At 46.0% G+C, this 17556-nt stretch overlaps 1 protein-coding gene across 1 annotated transcript in view; it reads left to right on the plus strand.

The window, feature by feature from the left end:
* TMEM184C (transmembrane protein 184C) overlaps window positions 1–17556 on the plus strand; it is a 66718-nt gene that overhangs the window by 6134 nt on the left and 43028 nt on the right. The window contains exons 2-6 of the mRNA XM_073642508.1: window positions 3339–3469; window positions 3558–3594; window positions 4107–4312; window positions 6122–6196; window positions 7600–7693. Of these exons, the coding sequence (XP_073498609.1) occupies window positions 3339–3469; window positions 3558–3594; window positions 4107–4312; window positions 6122–6196; window positions 7600–7693 (543 nt within the window). The remainder of the gene's footprint in view (window positions 1–3338; window positions 3470–3557; window positions 3595–4106; window positions 4313–6121; window positions 6197–7599; window positions 7694–17556) is intronic.

The raw sequence follows: 17556 nt of genomic DNA on the forward strand, positions 1-17556 counted from the left end.
CCCTGACTTCCGGTCATGTGACGGCGCCGTCACATGGCCGGAAGTCAGGAGAACCTGGTGTCAGCGATTTGGACGAGCGCCAGGATTCTGCAGGGATCGCATGGGGGTAAGTATAACAAGTTTTATTTTTTTTTAAATACAATTAACTAGGAGTGGGGGGAATGGGAGATGCACATGGGGGGAGGGGAGAGATGACAGATCCACATGGGGGGGAGGGGAGAGATGAGAGATGCACATGGGGGGGAGGGGAGAGATGAGAGATGCACATGGGGGGGAGGGGAGAGATGAGAGATGCACATGGGGGGAGGGGAGAGATGAGAGATGCACATGGGGGGGAGGGGAGAGATGCACATGGGGGGGAGGGGAGAGATGAGAGATGCACATGGGGGGGAGGGGAGAGATGAGAGATGCACATGGGGGGGAGGGGAGAGATGAGAGATGCACATGGGGGGGAGGGGAGAGATGAGAGATGCACATGGGGGGAGGGGAGAGATGAGAGATGCACATGGGGGGGAGGGGAGAGATGAGAGATGCACATGGGGGGGAGGGGAGAGATGAGAGATGCACATGGGGGGGAGGGGAGAGATGAGAGATGCACATGGGGGGGAGGGGAGAGATGAGAGATGCACATGGGGGGGAGGGGAGAGATGAGAGATGCACATGGGGGGGAGGGGAGAGATGAGAGATGCACATGGGGGGGAGGGGAGAGATGAGAGATGCACATGGGGGGGAGGGGAGAGATGAGAGATGCACATGGGGGGGAGGGGAGAGATGAGAGATGCACATGGGGGGGAGGGGAGAGATGAGAGATGCACATGGGAGGGAGGGGAGAGATGAGAGATGCACATGGGAGGGAGGGGAGAGATGAGAGATGCACATGGGAGGGAGGGGAGAGATGAGAGATGCACATGGGGGGAGGGGAGAGATGAGAGATGCACGGAGGGGGATGAGAGATGCACGGGTGTGAGCTGCACATGGGGGGGTGAGAGATGCACATGGGGGGGTTATGTTTACATAACTTTGTTGCCTTATGAAGGGCGGGGGGGGCCCCCAAAAATTTCTTGCACAGGGGCCCACTACAGTCTGTGTCCGCCCCTGGGATGAAGTAAATGCAGCTGAACAGCAGCTGTCAGGACAGCTGCCCTGTCCTGCTGCAGGGCGTGATGGGGCCTCAGTGATGCGGCTCCTGGCACAGCACATTATGTGGGGCTCCTGGCATAGCTCCTGGCGGGGACCTGGTCTACACTATATGATAAGTATGCACTAAACTCCAAATCCCTCCATTACCCCGCCCCCATATGACCAAAGCCCCGCCCACCCCACCCCCTCCTTGCTGGGCCATGGAAAAATGATCTTGCTTCAAGCCGGTCTCTGGTGCAAAAAAGGTTGGGGACCACTGCTTTAAAGGATTATTCCCCATCTCAGCTGTTCATGTGTGAGGTGGTAATAGCCGCATGCTAGCTCTGCTGTGCTGTTCATAGCCCCACATCTTATGGCTTGTATTCTCAACCATGAGCTGGGGAATAACTCTTTATTTATTTGTTAGCTAGGAATACGGATAAGAATTTGAAAACCGCGCAGAGAAGGAAAAAATTCAAAAAACCATCACAGTAAAAGAAGCCGCCTTACCAGCAGCAGGTCAGATTACCAGTGCACCAGCAGGATGCAGTAGACCCCCATGATAAAAGCAGGGGCAGCACAGGTGCAAAATACCAACCCCTCCACGAATTGGTAGGTTTGTGAGTGGTTGCTCCATCAAAAACAGTTCCTCAATGAGCCGTTTTTGAGTTTAGTGTAGGGACTCGCAAGTATGAGGACCCTTGATGTGGGTCATGAGCTTGAGTATTTTGGCCAAAATATCGATGCAATTATTTTATACATTTTTCATCTTTTTATTGCACATTTTCATGCTGATGCAGCCATGCCCTTTATTGTTGGTTGGGTGAATTGGGGCGTCTGTCTTGTGGGGTGCACTTATATGGTGCTGGGCAGCCCGCCTGACCTTAGGCTGCGTGCCCACATTGCGGATTACAAGCGCTTTTGATGCCGATTTTCCGCAGTGTAAAGGCTTGTAAAACGCTTGTTAATCCGCACCCCATGGTCCCCAATGAGAATCCGCAAGTTCTATGCCCATGCTGCGGATTTTTCCGCAGCGTTTATGCTGCGTTCAAAAATCCGCAGCATGTTCATTAATTTTGCGTTTCCGCATGCGGAATTGCCTTATTCAATGCATGAAAAAACGCAAGGCAATTCCGCATGTCGAAAACGCGTGAAAAACGCGCGCGGAATTCCGCATGCGTTTTTCTGGGAGAGGACATGCGGAAATGAAGCAGAAATTTTCTGCTTCATTTCCGCAACGTTGGCACATAGCCTAATAGTATGGCGTCATCAATAGGCTGTATGCCAGACACTGTGCATCTGTGTAACTGGCGTCCTATGCTAGCCTCATCTGTGTGCATGTATAATACTAGGCAACCACTCCCTCCATGAATTGGCAGGTGTGTGAGTGGTTGCGCCATCAGTATTTTGCACCTGTGCTGCCCCTACCTTTATCATGGGGGTCTCTGCATCCTGCTAGTGTATTGGTAATGTGACCTGGTTTTGGTAAGGCGGCATCAGAATTTGTCATCAGACTGCCCTCTTTTAGGGTACAGACTTGAAATCAGAAATATGTTGTTGTTTTTTTTAAATTGAAAGATACTGAACCTTTTTTGCATAGGGAATGTGTCCGTGACATGACATCTTTTCGCAGCCTGTTTTGTATTGTTTTTTTTATTTCCATTAGAAAAAAAGCTTGCTGTATGAACATCAATGAGTTTTTCCCATGGAAAATAATAGACTGTTCAGAGTATTGCTTAGTGGGTTTTTTCATGTGGAATTTGGATCAGAATTCAAAACTGTGAACATACCCTTAGTTATACCCTGAAAAAGTGCCACAAAGGCTCTCCATAAAGAAATGAACATAATACACAGCAATGTCTCCACGGCCGTGCATACCTGTATACCGTGTATACCTGTACCGTCTCATGTCACGTCTTGTAACTGCTTCGGGGTTTGTAAACGCTAAAGCAGATATAAGAAGTGGTGCGCTCATTCTTCTTGAGGGTAGAGGGTAAATGGTGCTGGCGGCGGAGCCGCTGCTAGAGAGGTGGTGACGCCGCCATCGAAGCTGCTTTGGAAAATAACCGCTGGTGTCTCCTGAAACGACTCAGCCTGGGAAAACTCGCCGCTGTGAGCACATGCCTTTAGGGTATCCACTAAAGCATCACAACAACATCCATATGGAGGATTTTATATATGATGATGACTAATGAAAGCCTTTATTTGCTCTGTTGCAGGTCGGAGTTCAGACCAAGGCATGGTTTATTGCTGGCATATTTGTAGTGATGACTATACCCATCTCCTTGTGGGGCATTTTGCAGCATTTGGTTCACTACACGCAGCCTGAACTGCAGAAACCTATTATACGGTACGACATAATCCTCTGATGGCAGCCTTCTGCTTTGCACAGCATTACTGTGGTATTTTTTCTGAACAATTCTTTTATTTCTCTGCAGTATTCTGTGGATGGTGCCCATTTACAGTGTGGACAGTGTAAGTATTTTTTCATGCATTGATTATATTGTAGACCCTGCAGATTCCAGACATCGCTGGCGGCCAGTAATGTGTCTGCGTATGTTATACCTAATGGTTTATTCATATAGATATTTATGGCTGCACTTCATACCATTGTTTGCATCAAGTGCTATGCTCATTGCAGCCATCGGACCCTAGCTAACGGTGCACGGCTGTTTCCCTAACTCCCATAGACTTCCATGGAGAGGACAACTACTCCATTGATTTCAGTGGCTAAAGCATCCACTTTAGATGAGCCAATAGGGATAACTGGACCCCCTTCTCCCGATGGTTGATACGTAGTACGTATGCCATAAATTTTTATGATTAGAATACCCCTTTAATATGAATCCATTTTGATTTAGGCTATGCTTAAGGATCCTTTGTATGTACCGTAATTCTATTTGCCTTCCTTATTCTGGAATATTTTCTGCTGGATGATGAGATGTTTCCATTTCTCTCCCTGTGTTTCCTCTGTGCCTGTATACCAGTGGATTGCCTTGAAGTATCCTGACATTGCCATCTATGTGGATACCTGCAGAGAGTGCTATGAAGCGTATGTTATCTACAATTTCATGATTTTCCTTTTGAACTATTTGACAAATCGCTGTCCAAATCTGGCACTAGTTCTTGAAGCAAAAGATCAGCAGAGACATCTACCTCCTTTGTGTTGCTTCCCGCCCTGGCCTATGGGAGAGTAAGTAATTATACTTATTACTGCTACTGATTTTTTGATAGATGGAATAGCCTATGTTTTACTTTTGGAGCAGCTGAAACCTTCCCTAAATATACTCTTGAAAAGAGCATATATCATTGAGTTTTCCTACTCTGCCATGTTGTGGGGAAAAAAAAAATACTACAGACCTGATTCCTTTTTACATTGGCACCTGTTTTTTCTCTAGTTTTTAGTGTTTCGCCTGTTTTTAATATATATATTTTTTTTTTTTAAAGTTTATTTTGTTTGACTTTTTTTTTTCTTATCTTAACAATTTTTGGTGTCATTTTTACTGATTCATCAATTGCCACTTTTCAAAAAGTTGCAAAACTTTTTGCAAACGTACTACAGTCTTTCCACCTCAAGTGATTTTCGTGTACATCAGAAATTTTGGTGCAATTTTTGTTCTGCTTTGCGAAACGTGCACGTTTTTGCTCTAAAGAGTTGCAAAAATAAGTGAGATAAAAATACAAAAACAATTTTGACTTCACAAAAAATTAATGAGCCATTTGCTTCATTTTGAAGAATTTGGCCCTAAAAAAAAACAGCAACAAATACCACAGAATAATAAAGAAACACGACCCACAAATGATATATCGTGGACTTAATATGCCAAAATAATAAAATGACCCAACAATTTATATAATAATCTTTAATGTACGTTTGGTTTCATATTGCAATCAAAACCGTGAGAAATATTTAGAGAACTAATCTGTGTCGCAGGAGAGGTGTAGTCTACTTCTAGCGAACATATGTCTGGCTGTAAGGCAACTTCCTGCAGCAACACCCTTCCTTCACTGCACTGTCTGGAGACATAGCGAAAACTGAAAAAAGATGTTTTTTTTCTCCTATTTCTAGGTTACCCCTCTTAGGTAAGGGTTTGTGCACACATATTTTAAACTTGGATGAACCTTCTGAGTTTTTCAAGCAGAAGACTCTTCAGGAAACCGGCTTTTGTGTGTGTGGTGTGTGTGTGTGTGTGTGTGTGTGTGTGTGTGTGTCATGAACATGAAAACCGGCTTTTGTGTGTGTGTGTCATGAAGATTTGTCCGCCTGAATTTTTGCATTTATTTTTTTTTATTATTAGTTTTTGGAAGGTCTTCCCATGTTTTTTGTGATTTTTATTTTTTTTATTCATTGTATTTTAATGTTTTCTCTTTTTGTTTTTGTTTTTTACACTCCATTGAATATTGAAGAAAACTCTAGCAGATTTCTAAGCAAAAACAATGGCAAAATTCATCTGGGTGTCTTTTGAGCTTTCCCATTGATTTGCATTGTAAAGAACAGAGCGTCTTTTGATAGGATAACGCCTTAAGAATAAAGCATGGGTTTGCGCACTTCTTTTACCTGCTTGGCGTTTTTAGAAACCTAAAGTGGTTAAAAGACATTGCAAATAAAGAACATAGGAACACCAAGTCATTATTACATGGAAATGCAGATTTCTCATTCTTGTGAGAGGTTACCAGTATGGCTGCTTCTGAAACTTCTGTCACCTGCTGTACAAGACTCCACATGGCACATTTGTCTAGTTCTGCGTCACATTCCTCCCCATTCCTAAATGCTTTAGTAATTAGGTGGTTTAGTGTTCTGTCAGTCACATGTGAGCTTTTCACCCATTTTCTCCTAAAAGCAGATATAGTTAAAAAATGTCTGAATAGAATTTATCATAAAATGTGACTGTAAATGAAGGAGTTAAATTCACTATTTCCACGTGATATTAGCCTAGATGTGGAGTGCGGTGATGGCAGAAATGAGTGGTGACGCCTATATAATCAGTGAATTCTCTTGCAGTGTGCTGTTGTTTAGATGCAAGTTGGGTGTGCTCCAGTATACAGTGGTTCGACCAGTTACCACCATAATTGCCTTGTAAGTATATAATAAATTCTCATAACTTATCAGTGTCACCCTTCACTTGTTTGGTGTCATGGTATGCTCTAGGATTATTCCATGTATGTTATATTTATTACAAGTAATACATTCATATATGAACACTCTGGGGGAGGAGGGTCTTTTCATGAAAAAACTGAAAATGGAGAAAATCTTTTAACTGTGGCCTCAGCAGGGTCGTGCCATATACAGTGGTGTGAAAAAGTGTTTGCCCCCTTCCTGATTTCTTATTCTTTTGCATGTTTGTCACACTTAAATGTTTCTGATCACAAAACAAATTTAAATATTAGACAAAGATAACAAGTAAACACAAAATGCAGTTTTTAAATGAAGGTCTTTATTAAGGGAAAAAAAATCCAAACCTACAGGGTCCTGTGTCAAAAAGTGATTAAAAGAATAAAGAAATCAGGAAGGGGGCAAACACTTTTTTTTACAGTGGGAAATGCACAAAGTTTTGCACGGTCACATGCACCGCCATCTGCAGCATGTGGTAGGTAAGATATGGCTTTACTAGCAAGCCCAATGCCCAGCTTTCTCCCTCAACCCCATAGACAGTGAATGCAATGACATTGCACATTTTCAACACTGCACTCCAATGCCCACTGTATTCCTGTGATTGGCGGGGGGTCCCAGCAATCAGACATTTAGGGCCCGATTCATCAAGGCGATTATGCCAGAATTCTGGTGTAAATAGCTTTGAAAAGTTGCAAAATTATTGCTCAGCGTGGGATTGCACAAAAATGTAGTGACATATTTTTATATAAAAAAAAAAAGAGAGCCACACAGCACTAGACTATCAGACTCTATTCAGACACGTTTCTCCCTTTTCAGGGAATGGTAAGTGTATAAGAATTCATGTGGTGCTCAGCTGAGATCAAATGGTTGCACATATGAGAAAAAGAAAAGTGGCACTCACCACGTTCTTACTTAAAAGTCCTTTATGCCATTAAATGGACCCTTAGAAGTGTTGTGGAGACACGAAACAGCCGTCGGCCATTCTTTTTCTTGCACAGTTCCTCTGCATAAAGCACGAATGTCCCATTCTTCGGAATAAAGGACTTTTAAGCAAGAACATGGTGAGTGCCGACTTTCTTTTTCTCATATGTGCAACCTTTTGACATTTTCACTCGCCAGGGCATGACTCCACAGCTTGTGTAATTCATGAGGCATACCTTACTCTAGAAATCTTACTCCAGTCCCTGGAGTAGCAGGCGCCCTGTTGTAACACACAGCAAGAGGTTATAGCAGATCACAAGATTTAACGGTGGGTGTACTTTAATATCATGTGGAATGTGTTAAATTTGCCGTATCTTGAGAAGTTATTAACGTGATAAATAGCTAAAATTATGGGAAAATAAGTATTAGTTTTCTGTTGTCTTTAGGATTTGTCAGTTGACTGGTATCTATGGGGAAGGAGATTTTAATCTAAAAAATGCCTGGACGTACTTGGTGATAATTAACAATGCCTCCCAATTGGTAAGTGGCACACAGAACGTTATGTTGTATGAATTGTACAGTGGGGAAAAAAAGTATTTAGTCAGCCACCAATTGTGCAAGTTCTCCCACTTAAAAAGATGAGAGGCCTGTAATTGACATCATAGGTAGACCTCAACTATGAGAGACAAAATGAGAAAACATATCCTGAAAATCACATTGTCTGATTTGGAAATACATTTTTTTCAAATTTTGGTGGAAAATAAGTATTTGATCAATTACAAAAGTTCATCTCAATACTTTGTTGGCGATGACAGAGGTCAAACATTTTCTGTAAGTCTTCACAAGGTTGGCACACACTGTTGCTGGTATGTTGGCCCATTCCTCCATGCAGATCTCCTCTAGAGCAATGATGTTTTGGGGCTGTCACTGGGCAACACGGACTGTCAACTCCCTCCAAAGGTTTTCTATAGGGTTTAGATCTGGAGACTGGCTGGGCAACTCCAGGACCATGAAATGCTTCTTATGAAGCCACTCCTTCGTTGCCCTGGCGGTGTGCTTGGGATCATTGTCATGCTGAAAGACACAGCCACGTTTCATCTTCAATGCCCTCGCTGATGGAAGGAGGTTTGCACTCAAAATCTCACGATACACGGCCCCATTCATTCTTTCATGTACATGGATCAGGTTTTTCTGGTCCCTTGGCAGAGAAACAGTCCCAAAGCATGATGTTGCCACCCCCATGCTTCACAGTAGGTATGGTGTTCTTTGGATGCAACTCGGCATTCTTTCTCCTCCAAACATGACGAGTTGTGTTTCTATCAAACAGTTCTACTTTGGTTTCATCTGACCATATGACATTCTCCCAATACTCTTCTGGATCATCCAAATGCTCTCTAGCAAACTTCAGATGGGCCCGGACATGTAATGGCTTAAGCAGGGGGGGGACACGTCTGGCACTGCAGGATCTGAGTCCCTGGCTGTGTAGTGTGTTACTGATGGTAGCCTGTGTAATGTTGGTCCCAGCTCTCTGCAGGTGATTCACTGTGTGGTTCTGGGATTTTTGCTCACCGTTCTTGAGATCGTTTTGACCCCACGGGGTGAGATCTTGTGTGGAGCCCCAGATCGAGGGAGATTATCAGTGGTCTTCTATGTCTTCCATTTTCTAATTATTTCTCCCACAGTTGATTTCTTCACACCAAGCTGCTCTACTATTGCAGATTCAGTCTTCCCAGCCTCGTGCAGGTCTACAATTTTGTTTCTGGTGTCCTTCGACAGTTCTTTGGTCTTCACCATAGTGGAGTTTGGAGTGTGACTGTTTGAGGTTGCGGACAGGTGTCTTTTATACTGATAAAAAGTTCAAACAGGTGCCAGTATTACAGGTAGTGAGTGGAGGACAGAGGAGCCTCTTAACCCCTTCAGGACCCAGCCTATTTTGACCCTAAAGACCTTGGCATTTTTGTCAATTCTGACCAGTGTCCCTTTACGAAGTAAAAACTCTGGAACACTTCAACGGATCCTAGCGATTCTGAGATTGTTTTTTCGTGACATATTGGGCTTCATGTTAGTATTAAATTTAGGTTGATAATATTTGCGTTTATTTGTGAAAAAATCAAAAATATGGGAAAAATTTTGAAAATTTTGCAATTTTCAAATTTTGAATTTTTATTCTGCTAAACTAGAGAGTGATGTGACACAAAATAGTTAATAAATAACATTTCCCACATGTCTACTTTACATCAGCACAATTTTGGAAAAAAAAAAAATTTTGGTAGGAAGTTAGAAGGGTTCAAAGTTCATCAGCAAATTTTCTTTTTTCCAGCAAAATTTGCAAAGCCATTTTTTTTAGTGACCACATCACATTTGAAGTCCTTTTGAGGGGTGTACATGACAGAAAACACCCAAAAGTGACACCATTCCAAAAACTGCACCCCTCAAGCTACTCAAAACTACATTCATGAAGATTATTAAGCCTTCAGGTGCATCACAGGAACTAAAGCAACATGGAAGAAAAAAATGAACATTTTAATTTTTCTAACAAAATTTTTTTTCTAGCCTAAATTTTTTAATTTTCACATGGGTAACAGGGTAAAATGCATCCTAAAATTTGTTGGGCATTTTCTCCTGAGTAAACCAATACCTCATATGTGGTCATAAACCACTGTTTGGGCACACGACAGGGCTCAAAAGGGAAGGAGCGCCATTTCACTTTTTGATTGGAAAATTAGCTCCAAAAGTCAAATTGCGCTCCTTCCCTTCTGAGTAGTGTTGAGCCACCCCCGTAGTGTTCGAGTTCGGTTCGGTTCGTCAAACACCCGTGTGTTCGCCGAACTGTTCGTCGAGCTGTTCGTCGAACACCTTCGAACACCGTTAAAACCAATGGCAGGCAAACAAAAACACATAGAAACACATAGAAAACACCTTCAAAGGTGTCCAAAAGCTGACAAACTGCCCAGAAGACATAACTAACACATGGAAAAGTGACAAGTACATATAGTCACGCGAAAATAAAAGAGGTGGAGGAGTAAAAGGAGGGGGAGACACAGATATAGGCATGTCATGCCCTTCTAAAATCCAAAAAGTGAGAAGCCGACACGGCCAGTCCGCTCCTGCCCGTGCCACCTCCGTGTCGCCGGGTTTGTGCCAGAGCCGCGGTGAACCCTGATGGCCAGCCCCCCTCTCCCAATACTGGTGCCTGTCCGCTGGTGGGTCGAGCGAGCCCCCCTGTGGTGGAGGCAGCTCTAAGCTTTTTAATTTAAATTGTCTCTCTAATTTGAATGAATACACTTTAAATCCATTTACAAGGATCTATTGGAGGGCAAGTCTCATGCCAGCAGCCGCGTAATTCCAGCTCCAGTAGCGTCCACTAAAGCTGCTGCAGTTAAAAAGCTTTTATAAGGATCGAGCTCGGCTGTCCACCGCAAGGCATCCTACTGCCAGTCCCAGCCCCTATGCCTTGGGGTGCCTCCTGATGCTCTTCACTGAGTATCCCGTGGTCCCGAAGCATTTCCTTTGAAAAAATGAAGTGTCCAAACTACAGGTGGTGTAGCTTGCTTAACAGCCGGGATAATCCGCTGACTAGCAGACCCTGCTACTAGGCACAAAGTATTTCCTGGGCTAGATGCAGTTAAAAATTTGTAATTAGATACTCTCGTTGGATGCTGAGAAAGCATTCCATAGAGTCTCCTGGCACGCCATATATGATTCTCTTAAAAAGCTTGGGGTAGGGGTCTAGGGGACCCTTTTATAGCCAAAATCACGGCCCTGTATCGCAATACGTCACCTAGGCTGAAGATAAATGGAACTGTAGCACCCTGAGGGCTCGGTTGCTACAGAGGTATTGCACCTCACCCAGAGGTGTGATATCTCACTCTCAGGTAAGGATGTAGTGTGGATCATGACCCGACACCTGCATGCATTACACCACATTGCCGTGGGGCAGGGCGACCAATATGCCCCTGAGATGGGCACGACAGTCCCTGTCCCTGGCTGGAGTGGGGGGAGGGAACACTGAGGAAGGGGAACCCTGTAGTGCAGGAGCAGGGAGGAAGCAGTTCCTGGGTGCATTGAGAAGGGAGTATAAAAGGTGGGCACCATCTTAGTTCAGTGCAGAGAAGTCTGAGCAGAAGTGGCAGGGAGCAGGGGCTCTGCATGAGCTCTGCTCCGGAGGCGGGCCTAGTAACAGAGGCCCAGGCCTGGAAGAGGGAGAAGGAAGGAAGAGGAGCGGAGAAGGCTCCAGGAACGAGGAACGAAGGGATCTCGGGTGCGGACGGGCGAGTCGCCACCGCACGCCAGAATCCACCTGCGTGGAGGGGTCAAGCCAAAGGGGGAGACCGGTCCCCGAAACTAGTGGAGGCAGGAAACGACCCTTAGCTAGAAACAGGAGGCTGTGACATTTTATGTGGCGCAGCCCCTCGCTACACCCGCTAGGAAGGCACCACATAGGGTCAGGGAAACTGGCGCCAAGTTTACCAAGAGGAGGCCCGAGGCAGCCGGACAGAAGGGTTGGTAAGAAAGGCCAGACAAAGGACACACAAAGGGGGTCCTGTGAAGCACTCCAAAGTTATCTGGGAGTTGTCTGAGCCCCTCACCTGGTGAGCACAGTACGACGTGGGCAGCCGTTACCTGCAGACGTGGTCTGGATAATAAGAACTGTGAGTAAAGGCCCTGGACTGCATCACTGACTCCGTGTCATTACTGCTTCTGCCCTGCACCATCACCCCCATCCTCCGCATACACTGCCCTGAGGCTATACTCCTCCCGTGGGGAGTTATGCTACGCTCTGCTGCACCCACAACACCAGCCTCAGCGGTCTGCCCTGGAGCGGCGGTTCACTCTGACCGCAATCCACGGGTGGCGTAGTCGGACATTTAAACATCAAAACCACATAAATAGTTCCGCCACTGGTTTGACCGCCCTGAGCCACGGAACCGGGTTGCCGCCACGGAGACTACAACCACCAGCATCCACCAAAAAGGGTCCGGCTCCGGGTGTCCCAAGGCCCAGGGGGCGCGTCAGAACATTTTCATCACCTTTCACAATCACCAATGGGACAAGGCAGGGATGTTCTCTGTCCCCTCTCTTATACATCCTAGTGACGGAGCACCTGCTCTCATCAATTCGCCATAACCCCAATATTAGGTGGATTGAGGTGGGAGGCACCGAGTACAAGTGCTCTCTATTTGCTGATGATGTCCTAGTATATATCACTCAATCACATATATCCATCCATGCTGTTATGGCTGAAATAGATCACTTTGTTACATGGTCAAATTTTAAAATCAATGCAGCGAAGTCTGAGGCCCTCGATGTCTCCCTCCCCAAATCCATATAGGATTCCATCCAGTCCAACTTTCCCTTTGCCTGGCCCTCACAGGGTATCAAATACTTAGGAATTCCTATTCATAGAGACCTCTCCCATCTATGTTATCTTAATTTTGGGCCCTTTATTGAACAACTCCATACAGACCACGGTTGGCAAGTTAGAACTGTAAGATTCACTACGTGAACCACTGGTGTTTTGTGGAAAAGCACATGTACACTGTGTTCCAAATTATTATGCAAAAAGTGTTTAGGAGTGATAAGGGAAGAATTTGTTTATTTGTCAGTTAAACTCATTGATGGTGATGTGTGTCAGGGCTCTTTATATCACTGTAAGCAATTGCAGACACCTGTGCTAATTAGTTTGGCAGGTGTGTCCAATGAAAGGCAAGACTACTTAAGAAGGCTCTCTCACATTATTAAGCAGCCTACATTTTCTGCCAAAATGGGAAAGAAAAAGGATGTGTCGGCTGCTGAGAAGCAACAAATTGTGGAGTGTTTAGGTCAAGGCATGACTACAATCAACATTGTGCGATGATCAGGATGAAGTGTCTTGGCAATCAAGAAGTATGTAGCTGATTCACAGTACACACGTGTGCGTGCTGATAAGGGCAAATTGAGGACTCTTTCCTACAGGCAATTACGTCAGGTTGAAAGAGCAGCGGCAAAAAAGCCTTGTCATAGCAGCAGACAAGTTTTTGAAGCTGCTTGTGCCTCCAACGTCCCCCGAACAACAAGATGCAGGGTCCTTCAGAGGTTTGCAGCTGTGCATGCGCCATCCTGTCGACCTCCTCTATCCACTTCACACAAGCAGAAACGGCTCCAGTGGGCCAAACATTACATGAAGACTGATTTCAAAACTGTTTTGTTCACGGATGAGTGCCGTGCAGCGCTCGATGGTCCAGATGGATGGAGTGGAGGATGGCTGGTTGATGGACACCCCACGCAAACACGGCTACAGCGCCAACAAGGAGGAGGTGGAGTAATGTTTTGGGCTGGAATCATGGGGAGAGAGATTGTCGGCCCCTTTAGGATCCCTGAAGGCGCTAAAGATGAACTCCATAATGTATGTGGATTTTCTCAAACAGCACTTCCTGCCATGGTTCAAGAAGAAGAACCGTGTATTTCACAGCAAGATCATTTTTCTGCATGATAATGCACCATCTCATGCTGCACATAAAACATCTGCATCTCTGGCTGATATGGGCATAAAAGGGGACAAACTTATGGTGTGACCCCCATGCTCCCCTGACCTCTACCCCATTCAGAACCTTTGGAGCATCATTAAAAGGAGTGTCTATGATGGCGGGAGGCAGTTCACATCTAAGCAACAGCTCTGGGAGGGTATTCTGTCCTCATGCAAAACAATTGAAGCAGAAACCATCCAAAACCTGACAAATTCAATGGACGAGAGAGTTCAGAAGCTCCTTTCGAACAAGGGGTCCTATGTGAAAATGTAACATCACCTAGAATAAAGTTTTGAGTTGAAAACTGTTTGATTTCAGTTTCTAACAACCTGCTAATGCTTATAATTTCAAAAATGACCATTTTTTTGGTCTTTATTAAAATGAAAAGGTTGATCGAAAAGTTTGGGGGATCTAAGAGTGTGGCAACCCAGTAGTCATGATTACTTCGAATTCTGACAATATGAGGGTCATGCTGCAGGTAGTGCAGCAAGAAGGCACTTATGTGTCTTGCGCATCTCGGAGCCCAAGTGGCTAGCTCCGGCCATTTATCCAGATTGGAAGCCCAAAAAGAGCAAGGGTCCAGTGACACAGTCGTGGCTTCAATGTTTACTTGGAGATACTCCTGTACCATCGTCTCTAGGCGTTGACTATGTGTCAGACTTCTTGTCTCCTGTGGCCTTGCAAAGGATGGGCTAAAAAAGTGGTGAAATGATTCCGCAAAATTGATGTTACCAGCAGATACTGTGGTTCTGTTACGGTTTGAGTGCTGAACACTTGACGGTCCCACGGTTGGCAAGTTGGAACTGTGAGATTCACTATGTGCACCACTGGTATTTTGTGGAAAAGCACATGTAAGATTCTGCTGATACTCCTGCATGCGTGCATCCCTTTCTATGGCAGGAATAATTTCTGCAAATTTACTTTTGTACCGGGGATCTAACAGTGTGGCAACCCAGTAGTCAGGATTATTTCTAATTCTCACAATTCGAGGGTCATGTTGCAGGTAGTGCAGCAAGAAGGCACTCATGTGTGTTGCGCATCCAGGAGCACCAAGTCCCTGTTGTGTTGGTGGCGAGGTAACAATCATGCTTCCTTCCTCTGTCCTCTCCCCCCAACCTCGCACAACAGAAATGTGATCAAGGTCTCCCTCATCTGATGAGTCTTCCATCAGTTCGTCCTCCACTTCTTCCTGGGCTCCTGCACCTTCCTCACTAGTTTGGCTGCTACCATGCGCCCTGGTAAAACCATCTCCCCCACCCTCACATGCCTGCCGCCTTGGTGCTGCCGACCGTCTGGACCTTGCAGATGTTAGCCCTTCCGCATACAAGTCCTCCTCCTCTACTTCCTCCACCTCCTCTTGTGCCACCACCTGACTCCGAATTCTGTTTAACATGTGCTCCAGCATGTAAATCACCGGAATAGTCATGCTGATAATGGCATCGTCAGCACTAAACATCTTCGTCGCCATTTCAAAACTGTGCAGAAGAGTGCATAGGTCCCTGATCTGAGACCACTCCTCCAGCGTGATTTGCCCCACCTCTGAATCTCGTTGGCCCAGGCTATATGTCAGAACGTATTGCACCAGGGCTTGTCGGTGCTGCCACAGTCGCTGCAACATGTGCAGAGTTGAATTCCACCGGGTAGGCACATCGCATTTTAGCCGGTGAAGTGGCAGGCCCAACGACTTCTGTAGAGATGTAAGTCGCTGAGCTGCGGGATGCGAACGGCGGAAGTGAGCACACAGCGACCGTGCCCTCTGCAGAAGGCCATCTAGTCCGGGATAGTCGGCTAAAAATTGCTGGACAACCAGGTTCAACACGTGAGCCATACAAGGCACGTGTGTGACATTGCCCCGGCGAAGGGCCGCACCCAGGTTTGCAGCATTGTCGCATACGGCCTTCCCTGGTTTCAGGTCCAGTGGAGACAACCATTCATGAAATTGGTTCTCCAGAGCTGACCACAACTCCTCAGCTGTGTGACTCACATTTCCCAGACATTTCAATGTAAAAACCGCCTGATGACGTTGAGCCCTACTGCCAGCATAGTAAGGAGGTGTGCAGGATCCCTTCTGCGCAGTTAGAAAGCTTGTGGCATGACCAGACAGGCTTTGGGTGCAGGTGGAAGACCGAGAGGAGGTTGAGGAGGCAGAAGCAGTGGAGGAACTTTGACATAAAGAGGATTGACGCACAACTCGTGGGGACGGCAAGACTTGGACAGCAGCCCCTTGTCCTGCTGTCACCATAGTTACCCAGTGCCCAGTCAGCGACATGTAACGCCCCTGTCCATGCCTACTCGTCCAAGTGTCTGTGGTGAAATGCACCCTGTCACACACAGAGTTTCTCAAAGAAGCGGTGATGTTGTGTGCGACATGCTGGTGGAGCGCAGGCACACCTTTCTTTGAGAAGTAGTGCCGACTGGGCATCTGGTACTGGGGCACTGCGACGGACATAAGGTCTCGAAAATCCTCTGTGTCCACCAGGCGGAAAGGCAGCATTTCTGTAGCCAAGAGCTTGCAGATGGTGAAATTCAACCTCTTAGCTTTCTCATGGCTAGGAGGAAATGGTCTTTTACTTGTCCACATCTGAGGGACCGAGGGCTGGCTATTGTGCTTAGACGGGGTTGATAAGGGTGTCCCCGGCAAACTGCCGGTCTGTGAGGAAGATGCAGGCGGACATGTTAGGTTGCCTTGATCCAAAGGTGGTGCTATCGATGTCGGACAGCGCTCAACACCAGCTGCTGTTACCACCTCCAAAGAAAATGATGACCTGCCAATCACGCTGGCTGTTGCGGGTAAAGAGGTGGCAGGTCTGCGCCCCAAAACAGGTGTGACTGCTGTCCCCCCAGTCACAGAGGATGAAGAGGCCGCGGATGCACAAGATATGGCAGACGGTGGTTGGCCCGGCCGGCTAGGCCGCATTGTAGCACACTGAGCTTCCCACTGCAACTTATGCTTCATGTCCATGTGCCGGTTCATGCATGAAGTACTCAAACTATGTATTTTTTGGCCTCTACTTAGCTTTTGCTGACAAATGTTACAGATAACACGAGTTGGGTCATCTTTATCGATCTGAAAAAATGCCCAGGCTATGCAAGGCTTAGCACCCATGCGACCTGAAGAGCCACCACGACTTGTGGTGAGAGGCAGAGTTGTGTTTGAGGATGCAGTTGTTGACGTGCTTCCAGTACTACGTCTCTGTCCAGGAAGGCGCAATCTGACCTCGTCGTCACTAGCATCTTCCTCCACCTCCTCTGCTGACCTCATCTCTTGGCTGACTGTGGGTTGACAGTAAGTGGGATCTCCAACCTCATCATCATCACCCTGTGTGTTATCACACCCGTCGTCCTCAGAGCCAACCTGTTCCTGCCCTGACAAAAAACTAAAGTTGTCGCTCCAATCAGGTATTTGAGTCTTATCATCGTCTTCCTCATTGTCTCCACCAACAGGAGTTACAGTTTGGGAATGAGGGTCTACATTATGGTCAGAACCTTCTGCGTCTGGTCCTGGATCCGACTCATAAAGATTCTGGGCATCAGTGCAGATCATTTCCTCGTCTGGATTCACAGAAGCGCTGGAGTCGACCTCTGATTCCCAGGCTATAGTATGAGTAAACAGCTCTGCAGACTCAACCATCTGTTCTACCTCATACTCAGACGGGCAGCTGGAGATTTGGGAGCTGTGAGGAAGCAAGTGCGATTTGGGTGACACCTTTGAGGACTGGAGTATTTGTGATGTTGAAGTTGATGTGGAGGAGAGCCCACTTAAAGGAGCACTTGATATCCGTTGAATCACCTGCTGTTTTTGTGCCTCATCTGGAATTTGTAGCGATTGGCGTGGCCGTAAGAAAGGGATCTTATCACATTGTCCGCTAAAAGAAGTAGACATTTTAGTTTGGCTGG

This window comes from Phyllobates terribilis, unplaced genomic scaffold (genome assembly GCF_046119375.1).
Source record: "Phyllobates terribilis strain yellow unplaced genomic scaffold, ASM4611937v1 Scaffold_1__5_contigs__length_1240528914, whole genome shotgun sequence".
NCBI lineage: Eukaryota > Metazoa > Chordata > Amphibia > Anura > Dendrobatidae > Phyllobates > Phyllobates terribilis.